This window comes from Lithobates pipiens, unplaced genomic scaffold, assembly GCF_037356315.1.
Source record: "Lithobates pipiens isolate NorthernLeopardFrog02 unplaced genomic scaffold, aLitPip1_a1.2 Scaffold_35, whole genome shotgun sequence".
In the NCBI taxonomy this organism is placed as follows: domain Eukaryota; kingdom Metazoa; phylum Chordata; class Amphibia; order Anura; family Ranidae; genus Lithobates; species Lithobates pipiens.
The window spans coordinates 4353936-4367875 of NW_027507811.1; the positions used below are offsets into that span (position 1 = coordinate 4353936).

Below are 13940 nucleotides of genomic sequence, written 5' to 3' on the forward strand. Positions count from 1 at the left end.
AGGGGGGATTATGGTGTGGGGGTTGTTTTTCAGGGGTTGGGCTTGGCCCCTTAGTTCCAGTGAAGGGAACTCTTAAGGCGTCGGCATACCAAGACATTTTGGACACTTTCATGCTCCCAACTTTGTGGGAACAGTTTGGGGATGACCCCCTTCCTGTTCCAACATGACTGCCCACCAGTGAGCAAAGCAAGGTCCATAAAGACATGGATGAGCGAGTTTGGGGTGGAGGAACTTAACCAACCTCAACCCGATAGAACAGCTTTGGGATGAAGTAGAGCGGAGACTGCGAGCCAGGCCTTCTCCTCCAACATCAGTGCCTGACCTCACAAATGCGTTTCTAGAAGAATGGTCAAACGTTCCCTTATGCCGCGTACACACGGCAGGACTTTTCAACAGGAAAGGTCCGTAGGACAATTAGACCGTGTTTGGGGCTTCATCGGACCTTTGCTGTCGAATAAAAAAAAAATCAGACGGACTTTAGATTTAGAACGTTTCAAATCTTCCCGACGGACTCGAGTCCGGTCGAAAAATCCGCTCGTCTGTATGCTAGTCCGACGGACGAAAACCGACGCTAGGGCAGCTATTGGCTACTGGCTATGAACTTCCTTATTCTAGTCCGGTCGTACGTCATCGCGTTCCAATCCGTCGGACTTTGGTGTGATTGTGTGTGGCCAAGTCCGTTCGTTCGGAAAGTCCGTCGGGAAGACCGTTAGACCTAGTCCCTCGAAAAGTCCGCTCGTGTGTACGTTGCATTAGACACACTACTAAACCTTGTAGACGGTCTTCCCAGAAGAGTTGAAGCTGTTATAGCTGCAAAGGGTGGGCCACCTCAATATAGAACCCTACGAACTAAGACTGGGATGCCATTAAATTTAATAGGCCCGTAAAGGCAGTCGTCCCAATACTTTTGGTAATATAGTGTATGTCAATGACTGAATACTGTATCTTTAATAACACAGAATTACACTATATCTATGATTATCTACTTCTACAGATCACATCTCAGCTACGGGGGGGAACTACTATTATAGGAAATTGCCATTTGCCACGGTTGGGCGAATGCTCGTCACAGTTGATGACCAATTTTTTTTTTTTTAAAACAGACTTGTAAATGTTTCCACCACAAAAATGTACTCAGCCAATGAGCGGTAATGACTCCATTTTTATTTTAAAAAGCCCTAGAGGACTGCCTTTTAAGTGGTGGGGGTTAACGTGTTTCGTCCTGGAAGACGACTTGAGAAAATAGACCTCTTGCAAGAGAATAATAGACCTCTAAGTCTCCATAGCACAAAATGTACTCAGCCAATGAGAGGTAATGACTCCATTTTTATTTTAAAAAGCCCTAGAGGGCCGCCTTTTAAGTGGTGGGGGTTAACGTGTTTCGTCCTGGAAGACGACTTGAGAAAATAGACCTCTTGCAAGAGAATAATAGACCTTCAAGTCTCCATACCACAAAATGTACTCAGCCAATGAGAGGTAATGACTCCATTTTTATTTTAAAAAGCCCTAGAGGGCCGCCTTTTAAGTGGTGGGGGTTAACGTGTTTCGTCCTGGAAGACGACTTGAGAAAATAGACCTCTTGCAAGAGAATAATAGACCTTCAAGTCTCCATACCACAAAATGTACTCAGCCAATGAGAGGTAATGACTCCATTTTTATTTTAAAAAGCCCTAGAGGGCCGCCTTTTAAGTGGTGGGGGGTTAACGTGTTTCGTCCTGGAAGACGACTTGAGAAAACAGACCTCTTGCAAGAGAATAATAGACATTTTTATTTTTCTCCTGCTATCAATGGCCAATAACTCAATTTATATTTTAAAAGGCCTAGAAGACCACCTTTTAAAGTGGTGGTGTTAACATGTTTTTTCCTGGAAGACAACTTGAGTAAAAACAGACCTCTTGCAAGAGTTTACACTACAAAATGTACAAAATGTACTCAGCCAATGAGAAGGTAATGACTACATTTTTCGTTTAAAAGGCCTAGAGGACCGACTTTTAAGTGGTGGGGTTAACGTGTTTCGTCCTGGAAGACGACTTGAGAAAACAGACCTCTTGCAAGAGAATAATAGACCTTCAAGTCTCCATACCACAAAATGTACTCAGCCAATGAGAGGTAATGACTCCATTTTTATTTTAAAAAGCCCTAGAGGGCCGCCTTTTAAGTGGGGGGGGGTTAACGTGTTTCGTCCTGGAAGACGACTTGAGAAAACAGACCTCTTGTAAGAGAATAATAGGCCTTCAAGTCTCCATACCACAAAGTGTACTCAGCCAATGAAAGGTAATGACTCCATTTTTATTTTTCTCCTGCTATCAATGGCCAATAACTCAATTTATATTTTAAAAGGCCTAGAAGACCACCTTTTAAAGTGGTGGTGTTAACTTGTTTTTTCCTGGAAGACAACTTGAGTAAAAACAGACCTCTTGCAAAAGTTTACACCACAAAATGTACAAAATTTACTCAGCCAATGAGAAGGTAATGACTAAATTTTTCGTTTAAAAGGCCTAGAGGACCGACTTTTAAGTGGTGGGGTTAACGTGTTTCGTCCTGGAAGACGACTTGAGAAAATAGACCTCTTGCAAGAGAATAATAGACCTTCAAGTCTCCATACCACAAAATGTACTCAGCCAATGAGAGGTAATGACTCCATTTTTATTTTAAAAAGCCCTAGAGGGCCGCCTTTTAAGTGGTGGGGGTTAACGTGTTTCGTCCTGGAAGACGACTTGAGAAAATAGACCTCTTGCAAGAGAATAATAGACCTTCAAGTCTCCATACCACAAAATGTACTCAGCCAATGAGAGGTAATGACTCCATTTTTATTTTAAAAAGCCCTAGAGGGCCGCCTTTTAAGTGGTGGGGGGTTAACGTGTTTCGTCCTGGAAGACGACTTGAGAAAACAGACCTCTTGCAAGAGAATAATAGACATTTTTATTTTTCTCCTGCTATCAATGGCCAATAACTCAATTTATATTTTAAAAGGCCTAGAAGACCACCTTTTAAAGTGGTGGTGTTAACATGTTTTTTCCTGGAAGACAACTTGAGTAAAAACAGACCTCTTGCAAGAGTTTACACTACAAAATGTACAAAATGTACTCAGCCAATGAGAAGGTAATGACTACATTTTTCGTTTAAAAGGCCTAGAGGACCGACTTTTAAGTGGTGGGGTTAACGTGTTTCGTCCTGGAAGACGACTTGAGAAAACAGACCTCTTGCAAGAGAATAATAGACCTTCAAGTCTCCATACCACAAAATGTACTCAGCCAATGAGAGGTAATGACTCCATTTTTATTTTAAAAAGCCCTAGAGGGCCGCCTTTTAAGTGGGGGGGGTTAACGTGTTTCGTCCTGGAAGACGACTTGAGAAAACAGACCTCTTGTAAGAGAATAATAGGCCTTCAAGTCTCCATACCACAAAGTGTACTCAGCCAATGAAAGGTAATGACTCCATTTTTATTTTTCTCCTGCTATCAATGGCCAATAACTCAATTTATATTTTAAAAGGCCTAGATGACCACCTTTTAAAGTGGTGGTGTTAACTTGTTTTTTCCTGGAAGACAACTTGAGTAAAAACAGACCTCTTGCAAGAGTTTACACCACAAAATGTACTCAGTCAATGAGAAGGTAATGACTAAATTTTTAGTTTAAAAGGTCTAGAGGACCGACTTTTAAGTGGTGGGGTCAACGTGTTTCGTCCTGGAAGACGACCTGAGAAAACAGACCTCTTGCAACAGTTTACACCACAAAATGTACTCAGCTAATGAGAGGTAATGACTCAATATTTATTTTTCTCCTGCTATTAATGGCCGACACGGTACAACACTTCATCCATGTCTTTGGTGATCTCTGATCTCCTTATCAACTGTTTCTTCCATGATGAAGATCAGCCATGGAGTATATCTGAGGTGTATATCAGGGGGTGCTTCTTCCCCACATGTCCAGCAACATTCATATACAAGACATTTCCCGCACTCACTAATACACCTCCAGGGTTGTGTGGGACCCCCTGATGTACAGGAAGACAGGACTTCAGTGAGGAACAATTCCCTCACTCAGGACAGGAATATGGCTTCTCCCCCATGTGACATCTCTGGTGTGCAGAAAGACTGGACTTGAATGAAAAACATTTGCCGCACTCGGCACAGGAATACGGCTTCTCCCCCGTGTGAGATCTCTGATGGATAGAAAGATAACACTTCTGTGCAAAACTTTTCCCGCACTCGGGACAGGAGAACGGCTTTTCCCCCGAGTGACACCTCTGATGTGTGACAAGATCTGATTTTTGGACAAAACATTTCCCGCATTCGGAACAGGAGAAAGGCTTCTCACCCGAGTGCCATCTCTGATGGCTGTAAAGATAGGACTTCTGTGAAAAACTTTTCCCACATTTAGGACAGGAATACGGCTTCTCCACCGTGTGAGATCTCTGATGTCTGTGAAGATTGGACTTCAGTGAAAAACATTTCCCGCACTCAGGACAGGAATGCGGCTTGTCCCCTGAATGAGTCCTTTGACCTTTAACAAGATCAGATTTTTGTACAACGGAACCCTCGCACTCACGATAGGAAAATGGCTTCTCCCCCGCGTGAGACTTAAGATGCGTGACAAAATCTGATTTTTTTAAAAAGCATTTCCCACACTCAGAGCAGAGATGAGGCTTTTCAACCATGTGAGTCCTTTGGTGTCCGTCAAGATGTGACCTCTGTGAAAAGCATTTCCCGCACTCAGGACAGGAATACGGCTTCTCCCCAATGTGAGTTCTTTGATGTGTGACAAGAACTGATTTCTGTGCAAAACATTTTCCACACTCAGGACAGGAATACGGCTTCTCCCCCGTGTGGGATCTCTGATGTATGATAAGATTTGAAATCTGTACAAAACATTTTCCGCATTTAGGGCAGCAATACGGCTTCTCCCCCGTGTGAGATCTCTGATGCACTGAAAGATGGGATTTCTGAGAAAAACATTTCCCGCACTCAGGACAGGAGTACGGCTTCTCTCCTGTGTGAGATCTTCTATGCTTCTTAAGATTGCCTTTAAAATTGAAACACTTCCCACACTCAGCACAGGAAAACCTCTCATTTGTTGGAAGGATGGCACCGCCCCGCACAGTCTGAGGTTCCTCAGGATAAGAGGAATACGATGGTCCGGCACCGTCCCGCACAGTCTGAGGTTCCTCGGGATAAGAGGAATACGATGGTCCGGCACCGTCCCGCACAGTCTGAGGTTCCTCGGGATAAGAGGAATACGATGGTCTGGCACCGTCCCGCACAGTCCGAGGTTCCTCAGGATAAGAGGAATACGATGGTCCAGCACCGTCCCGCACAGTCTGAGGTTCCTCAGGATAAGAGGAATACGATGGTCCGGCACCGTCCCGCACAGTCTGAGGTTCCTCGGGATAAGAGGAATACGATGGTCCGGCACCGTCCCGCACAGTCTGAGGTTCCTCAGGATAAGAGGAATACGATGGTCCGGCACCGTCCCGCACAGTCTGAGGTTCCTCGGGATAAGAGGAATACGATGGTCCGGCACCGTCCCACACAGTCTGAGGTTCCTCGGGATAAGAGGAATACGATGGTCCGGCACCGTCCCGCACAGTCTGAGGTTCCTCGGGATAAGAGGAATACGATGGTCCGGCACCGTCCCGCACAGTCTGAGGTTCCTCAGGATAAGAGGAATACGATGGTCCATCTACACTGTGTGGTGCCGGATGGACAATTGAGGAAGCCAAGTTTTCTCCTGGACTATTCCTGATATGAGATCTTTGATGTGTGATAAGAAATGATTTCTGTACAAAAGATTTTCCACACTCAGGACAGGAATACGGCTTCTCCCCCGTATGAATTCTCTGATGTACTGAAAGACTGGACTTCCTTGAAAAACTTTTGTCACACTCAGAACAGGAAAATGTCTTCTCTCCCGTGTGAGTTCTCTGATGTACTGAAAGATGGGACTTCTGTGAAAAACATTTCCCACACTCAGGGCAGGAATACGGCTTCTCACCTGTGTGAGATCTTTTATGCACATTAAGGTTGCCTTTCAAATTGAAACACTTCCCGCACTCAGGACAGGGAAACCTCTTATCTGTTAGAAGGACGACAGTATACCTCACAGTCTGAGGTTCATCGGGATAAGAGGAATACGATGGTCCGGCACCGTCCCGCACAGTCTGAGGTTCCTCAGGATAAGAGGAATATGATGGTCTGGCACCGTCCCGCACAGTCTGAGGTTCCTCAGGATAAGAGGAATACGATGGTCCGGCACTGTCCCGCACAGTCTGAGGTTCCTCAGGATAAGAGGAATACGGTGGTCCGGCACCGTCCCGCACAGTCTGAGGTTCCTCAGGATAAGAGGAATACGATGGTCCGGCACCGTCCCGCACAGTCTGAGGTTCCTCGGGATAAGAGGAATACGATGGTCCATCTACACTGTGTGGTGCCGGATGGACATTTGAGGTAGTCGGGTTTTCTCCTGGACTATACTGTGTGATGTCCTCATCTTCTACTTTACAGTCTGGAGACAAAGTGAGACAATCCTCTGAGGTTTTCCTCATCTCCCGTCCATCTACTAAAATAGAAATACAAAGATTAATACTAGACATGAGCTGATTGGTTCCCCTAAACCAGGACTCCGCCCACATCAGGCAGCTTTGTCTCTGAGGATCTTACAATTCCCCCCTCAAGGTAACTAGTAAATGGGTCCTCTGATCTCCTACCAGATCATTTCTTTATTCATGGACCTTAGTCAGAGAGGGAGGAAACAACGAGAATTGTCTTCTATAGGAGTGACAAAAAAAAAAAAAAAATGGCGGATCCATTGAAAACTTGGAAAACATATGATTTCAATGGATCAACCATTTTTAGATTATACAAACCTGGTGTTGAAACAGATTTGCCTGAACAATAAAGTCCCATTTCACAAAACAAAGAAGATATTTTGTTTCGTATTGTGTTTAAAATACATGTGGTTATAAGTCATTCAAATTATACATATTATATTCCAGGCCACAGATACGATTACAATTTTAGTATCTACTGACCTAATGATAATTCTGTTATAAGGTAAAAATATAAAGGTTGTGACTTAGGACAAATTATAAGTAGAATTGTTTAACCACTTCAGCCCCGGACCATTTGGCTTATTATTACTAGACATGAGCTGATTGGTTCCCCTAAACCAGGACTCCGCCCACATCAGGCAGCTTTGTCTCTGATGATCTTACAATTCCCCCCTCAAGGTAACTAGTAAATGGGTCCTCTGATCTCCTACCAGATCATTTCTTTATTCATGGACCTTAGTCAGAGAGGGAGGAAACAACAAGAACTGTCTTCTATAGGAGTGACAGTGATGAGGGGATTATAGGACGAGTGTCCCCTCCCCCTCTATCACTCATTGCCATCTTCCCAACACAATGAAGTCCTGCACTTCCTTATTTAGTCCATGATTTAGTCATGAATAACAGCGGGGCTGAGCCCCACCAGAGGTCAGAGAGTGAGGATGGGGGGAGAACAACCAAGATGAAGACTGGACTGATCCTGAAGACCCCCATCATTGGGTTATTGACTCCTCCCTCATTATCACTTTCTGTTTAAGGTTCCAAAGTTGGAATCGTAAATGTGTTTTATTGGGATTTTATGTGATGGACCAACACAAAGTGGAAGGAAAATGATAAATTATACAAATGTGTGAAAAGTGGGGGGAGGAGCATTTGTATGGCGCCCCCCGGAGTCAATACTTTGTAGAACCCCCTTTCTCTACAAGTCTTTTTGGTGGCGTCTCTACCAGCTTTGCCCATCTAGAGAGGACATTTCTGCCCATTCTTCTTCTTCTTTGTAAAATATCTCAAGCTCTGTCAGATTGGATGGAGAGCGTCTGTGATCAGCAATTTTCAAGTCTGGCCACAGATTCTCAATGGGATTTAGGTCTGGGCTGTGACTGGGCCATTCTAACACATGAATATGCTTTGATGTAAACCATTCCATTGTAGCTCTGGCTGGATGTTTTGGGTCGTTGTCCTGCTGGAAGGTGAACCTCCGCCCCGGTCTCAAGTCTTCTGCCGACTCTAACGGGTTTTCTTCTAAGATTGTCCTGTATTTGTCTCCATCCATCTTCCCATCAACTCTGACCAGCTTCCCTGTCCCTGCTGAAGAAAACCATCCCCACCACATGATGCTGCCACCACCATGTCTCACGGTGGGGATGGTGTGTTCGGGGGATGGGCGGTTTGCTTTTAGGCCATAAAGTTGAATTTTGGTCTCCTCTGACCAGATCACCTTCTTCCACATGTTTGCTGCCCCCTCCCCCACATGGCTTCTCACAAACTACAAACAGGACTTCTTATGACTTTCTTTCTCCAATGTCTTTCTTCTTGTCACTCTTCCATAAAGGGCAGATTTGTGGAGAGACGACTAATAGTTGTCCTGTGGACAGATTCTCCCCCCTGAGCTGTGGATCTCTGCAGCTCCTCCAGAGTTACCATGGGCCTCTTGGCTCTTCTCTGATGAATGCTCTCCTTGCCCGGCCTGGTCAGTTTAGGTGGACGGCCATGTCTTGGTAGGTTTGCGGTTGTGCCATACTCTTTCCATTTTCCGATGATGGATTGAACAGAACTCCGTGAGATGATCAAAGCTTGGGAGATTTTATTATAACCAAACCCTGCTTTATACTTCTCCACAACTTCATCCCTGACCTGTCTGGTGTGTTCCTTGGCCTTCATGATGCTGTTTGTTCACTAAGGTTCTCTAACACACCTCTGAGGGCTCCACAAAACAGCTGTATTTATACTGAGATTAAATGACACACAGGCGGACTCTATTTACTAATTAGGTGACTTCTGAAGGCAATTGGTTCCACTAGATTTTAGTTAGGGGTATCAGAGTAAAGGAGACGCCATACAAATGCCCCCCCTACACTTTTCACATATTTATTTGTATAATTTATCATTTTCCTTCCACTTCACAATTATGCGACACTTTGTGTTGCTCTATCACATAAAATCCCAATAAAATATATTTACGTTTTTGGTTGTAACATGAAAAAATGTGGGAAATTTCAAGGGGTGTGAATACTTTTTCAAGGCACTGCATAGTGCAGGAATCAGGAGGGTGACTTGGGTCTGAGACTATACAGACATATCCCTCCACCCGGCACAGCCAGCAAATAACAGAGCAAGTAACCCCGGGGGGATTGTTCTGTCTGAGATCTTACTAGACCCGGGCATGGGGGAAAAGACTCAAGGTACATACCCCAGGTGTCTAGGTCTAGTAATGTCTATGGTGAAAGTCAACATTGTGCTGCCAGCTGATCCCCAGAATCTCCATAAATCCAGTCTAGAGACATAAATTGTGTCGGCAGCACAGAGAAGGAAGATTATCGGAGAGAAATCCAGGAATACAGGACGGGGAACACAGCTCAGGAAAGTGACCAGGGGATTACAGGCTGATATCACCCAGCCCCCGCCCTACTCTGGACCAATCAGTGAGCAGTATGGGTGGAGGAATGGATTTAGTGTTAATGACCCACCTGTGCTGATCTCTGTAGGAGTGTCCTCCTCTATAAATGTCCCCGTTATTCCATCCTCCTCCATAGACTGCTGATCATCCCTCACATACCTCTCTTCTTCTTCTGATTTCACCTCAAATTCTATATCCATTGGATCTCCACTCTAAACCAAGAAAATGAGAGAGAAAATCATCTGTAAGATAGAAGATTTATTACTGTGACATCACATAGAAAGAATACACATCATCTCCACCAATCCATGTTCTAGATGCTACATCCCACCAACCTTGTAACAGTGGGGGATGGTGTGACCTTCCTGTGTGGAATCCCGGGAATACAGAGGACGGGGACATCTCTCTGGTGGGTTCCTGGTATTTGGTGGCTCCATCATATCCTTGTGTCCTTCTGAAAACTCCTCCATCACTCCATACTCCTCATCCTCCTCTTTATACTCTTCTTTTACAACAATAATATAATCCTCGAGGTTTCCACTCTGAATATAAAATTAAAAAAAGAAAAACATTGTAGCAAACAAGCTTGTGTAGAAATGTTAACCACCAATGATTGTTCCTCATCTACCTGATGATGGTGGGGGATGGTGTGACCTCCCTGTGTGGAATCCCGGGAATACAGAGGACGGGGACATCTCTCTGGGGGGTTCCCATTACTGGATCCATCTGTAGGAAACACACACACTGACTGAATACATTGTTTCTATGTGTTTATCAGATGATGGGGGATCTAGGTGGAGCCTCCGTACTGCTCTCTCCTTTACAATAAAGTCTCCTCTTACCCGGTGATGTGAGGGGCGGCTGATTGTCCATCATGACGTCCTTGTAGAGATCCTTGTGTCCTTCTAAATACTCCCACTCCTCCATGGAGAAATAGACAGTGACATCCTGACACCTTATAGGAACCTGACACACACAATGATACAGTCACCATCCAGACACATCCCTTGTCTGTTACTGGATAATGTCCCAGAATTCCCAGAATCCTCCTCACCTCTCCTGTCAGCAGCTCCATCATCTTCTTGGTGACTTCTAGAATCTTCTCCATGTTGTGTCTCTCAGGTTTTAGGGAGTCACATGGAGGCACTGTGATGGTCATATGATCACCGGACTTCACAAGAGGAAATCTCTGTATTGGGGAACCAATAGGAATATCATGTTAGAATCCCAGAATCCTCCTCACCTCTCCGGTCAGGTCTGTGTTTTATTAATAGAGATAAGAGTGATGTCATGTGACCTCCCAGAATCCTCCTCACCTCTCCGGTCAGGTCTGTGTTTTATTAATAGAGATAAGGGTGATGTCATGTGACCTCCCAGAATCCTCCTCACCTCTCCGGTCAGGTCTGTGTTTTATTAATAGAGATAAGAGTGATGTCATGTGACCTCCCAGAATCCTCCTCACCTCTCCGGTCAGGTCTGTGTTTTATTAATAGAGATAAGAGTGATGTCATGTGACTTCCCAGAATCCTCCTCACCTCTCCGGTCAGGTCTGTGTTTTATTAATAGAGATAAGAGTGATGTCATGTGACCTCCCAGAATCCTCCTCACCTCTCCGGTCAGCAGGTAGATGATCTCCAGGGTGAGGTTTAGTATCTTCTCAGTCATGTGACTCCGGTCCTCCTCCATCCTCAGTGGTGTGGTCATGTGATCTCTGCGTGTTTCTCTGTAGACAGTGGAGAATTATTTGGACTGTATTGGTTGTACAATGTTGGGATGGGGATATAAGGGGTTAATATGCCGGCTGCCCCCCCAGTGTGAATTGGAAGAGGTAGATCGGGTTTGCTTAGGGGGTCTAGTTCTAAAAAAAAAAAAATTTGCATAATCATTCGTCCAGCAAATCTGCATGAGCATTCACTGTGTGCCAATTGTGCGAATACGAGCACTTTTTCCCTTAACGAATGTCATTTTATTAAGGGCAGTAGTGAATTACCACATGGGGGGGGGGGGGGGGGGCACTAGATGGAGCTGAGGAGCACAGGAAATACACAGAGTTATATCTTTGCAACAAGACATAGGATGTAACAATTCTGGAGAACACTAGAGGGAATAAATGCAACCAAAGGGTGTGCCGCATACGCAGGTTGTTGAAATGTTATTGGAGCTCCATTTGTACGCAGCCCGCCATCACCTTGCTGTGCGGTAGAAAGTACTAAAAACACCCCTCCCCCCTCCCCCCCATAAAAAAAATAACTGGGCTGTCCATTCACCTTCACCAATATACTACAAAGACAGAGACCTCATATGAGAGGCAGAGTTGCTGCTCGGGGAGATGTGTCCTGATTGTCAGTACAGTCTCAACAGTTCTCACCAGTGCTGCCTATTCGTGCCTCCTCATCATTGCCCATCAGTGAGTGCCTCCTCATCATTGCCCATCAGTGAGTGCCTCCTCATCATTGCCCATCAGTGAGTGCCTCCTCATCATTGCCCATCAGTGTCTCCTTACCACTGCCCATCAGTGCCTCCTCATCAGTGCCCATTAGTGTCTCCTCATCATTGCCTATCAGTGCCTCCTCATCAGTGCCCACTCACCAGTGCCTCCTCATCAGTGCCACTCAGTGCCGTCTCATCTTTGCCCATCAGTGCCTCCTCATCAGTGCCTCCTCATCAGTGCCCAGCATTGCCTCCTCACCAGTGCCCATCAGTTCCTCCTCACCAGTGCCCATCAGTACCTCCTCATCAGTGCCCATCAGTGCCTCCTCATCAGTGTCCATCAGTTCCTCCTCATCATTGCCTATCAGTGCTTCCTCATCAGTGTCTCCTCCCCAGTGCCTCCTCATCAGTGTCTCCTCACCAGTGCCTCCTCATCAGTGCCCACTCACCAGTGCCTCCTCATCAGTGCCCACTCACCAGTGCCTCCTCATCAGTGCCATCTCATCTTTGCCCATCAGTGCCTCCTCATCAGTGCCTCCTCATCAGTGTCCAGCATTGCCTCCTCACCAGTGCCCATCAGTTCCTCCTCACCAGTGCCCATCAGTACCTCCTCATCATTGCCTCCTCATCAGTGTCCATCAGTGCCTCCTCATCATTGCCTAGCAGTGCTTCCTCATCAGTGTCTCCTCCCCAGTGCAGCCTACAAGTGCCCATCAGTGAGGGAGGAACATTTTATAACAAAATATGAAAAGAAAAAATGTTTTTCAAAATGTTCATTTTTTTTCATTTGTAAAAACCCCTCAGTGCTGATTAAATACCACCAGAAGAAAGCTCTATTCGAGTGATAAAGTGATAAAAATGTCATATGGGTACAGTGTTGCACTACCGCGCAATTGTCAATCAAACTGTAACAGCGCCGAAAATTGGTCTGGGCAGGAATGGGGTGAGAGACCCCGGTAGACAAGTGGTTAAGGAGACATCAGAGGTCTATTAGACCCCCTAACATGACCTATGGACCCCAGTGGAGCTGATGAAGTACAGATCGGGATCGGCTTCCCCGACCACAGTGACCGGGGAACGACGGCTCGGAGCCTGGAAGTGATGAAATACTCCTCTCTTCTGGGTTCATTCACCGGAGAGGAGATCCGAGAACTGATCACCCTCCGCTCCATCCGCCATGCTGGTCCCGGGCCTGCAGGAGGGGCAGAGGAGCCCGGGGTACATGGCGGAGGTAGTCAGGCGCGGGGGAGGGGTTGGTATCTTTGGAGGAAGAGTGCAAAAGTGTTGATTTCAGTACAACCCGAATCCGAACCTCATCCCTCCGTATTAGGTGACAAATCTCCAATATGAGGGGAATGTTCCGGCCCCGTAATTGGGGAAATGTTCTGCCCCCGAAGGGTTTAATCTAGGTCTCCACACTATATACGTGTGTATCATCATCTGCTGGAGATAAAAGACGTCACAGTGACTATGGAGGAAGAGGACGGACATGACGGGGGGGGTTACTGGGTGTAAATAAAAAATTAGATCTTATTACCTCCTCTGCTGCCAATTTCTGCAACGCCTCCTCTATACTTCCTCCAGACTCACCTCTCACCCGGAACTTCCTGTCTGTACCTGACATCACTTCCTGTCTTCCATAGAGACTTCCTGTCTCTATGGTAGACATGAGAAGATCACCACCTTGTGGAGCTCAGAGGAACTGCAGCCCCGAGAAACGTCTCGTAGTGTGAACACGGCCTTGTGCTTTGTGTGTATGTACTGTATATCCTTATAGATGGGGGTCATCTCCACTCCCACCAAGGGGGAGAGAAATATATTACTGCCTAGTCCAGCCTTTCCCAGCCAGGGTTCCTCCAAAGGTCTCTAGGGGTTCCCTGAGTAATGAACAGTTTCTGTCTCTCAGTAACAACTGACATCAATGACCTGTAAGGGGGTCAGTCTTTCCACTCTTGACGATGTTAGAAAGTCCTCCTCCCACTGATATAAGGGGGATCCTTCTCCAATTGGTCACCAATGTAAGGGACAACTACACTGACCACTGATGTAAGGGGGTCTTTCTGCATTA

At 45.8% G+C, this 13940-nt stretch overlaps 5 protein-coding genes across 7 annotated transcripts in view; 2 read left to right on the forward strand and 3 right to left on the reverse strand.

The window, feature by feature from the left end:
* Positions 1-13940, forward strand: part of LOC143955596 (uncharacterized) — a 464194-nt gene that overhangs the window by 235059 nt on the left and 215195 nt on the right. The window lies entirely within an intron of this gene.
* Positions 1-13940, forward strand: part of LOC143955715 (uncharacterized) — a 263796-nt gene that overhangs the window by 223096 nt on the left and 26760 nt on the right. The window lies entirely within an intron of this gene.
* LOC143955521 (uncharacterized) overlaps positions 1-13940 on the reverse strand; it is a 246193-nt gene that overhangs the window by 55373 nt on the left and 176880 nt on the right. The gene's annotated exons all lie outside the window — the stretch shown is intronic.
* Positions 3259-13940, reverse strand: part of LOC143955341 (uncharacterized) — a 107725-nt gene continuing 97043 nt past the window's right edge. The window contains exon 3 of the mRNA XM_077465410.1: positions 3259-6067. Within this exon, the coding sequence (XP_077321536.1) occupies positions 4039-6067 (2029 nt within the window). The 3' untranslated portion in view covers positions 3259-4038. The remainder of the gene's footprint in view (positions 6068-13940) is intronic.
* On the reverse strand, positions 10178-13747 carry LOC143956025 (gastrula zinc finger protein XlCGF66.1-like). Its single transcript, XM_077466158.1, has 4 exons — positions 13410-13747; positions 11051-11165; positions 10497-10631; positions 10178-10408 (listed from the first exon to the last, which is right to left on the reverse strand). The coding sequence occupies exons 2-4, from the start codon at positions 11144-11146 to the stop codon at positions 10217-10219; spliced, it is 423 nt and encodes a 140-aa protein (XP_077322284.1). The 5' UTR covers positions 11147-11165; positions 13410-13747; the 3' UTR covers positions 10178-10216.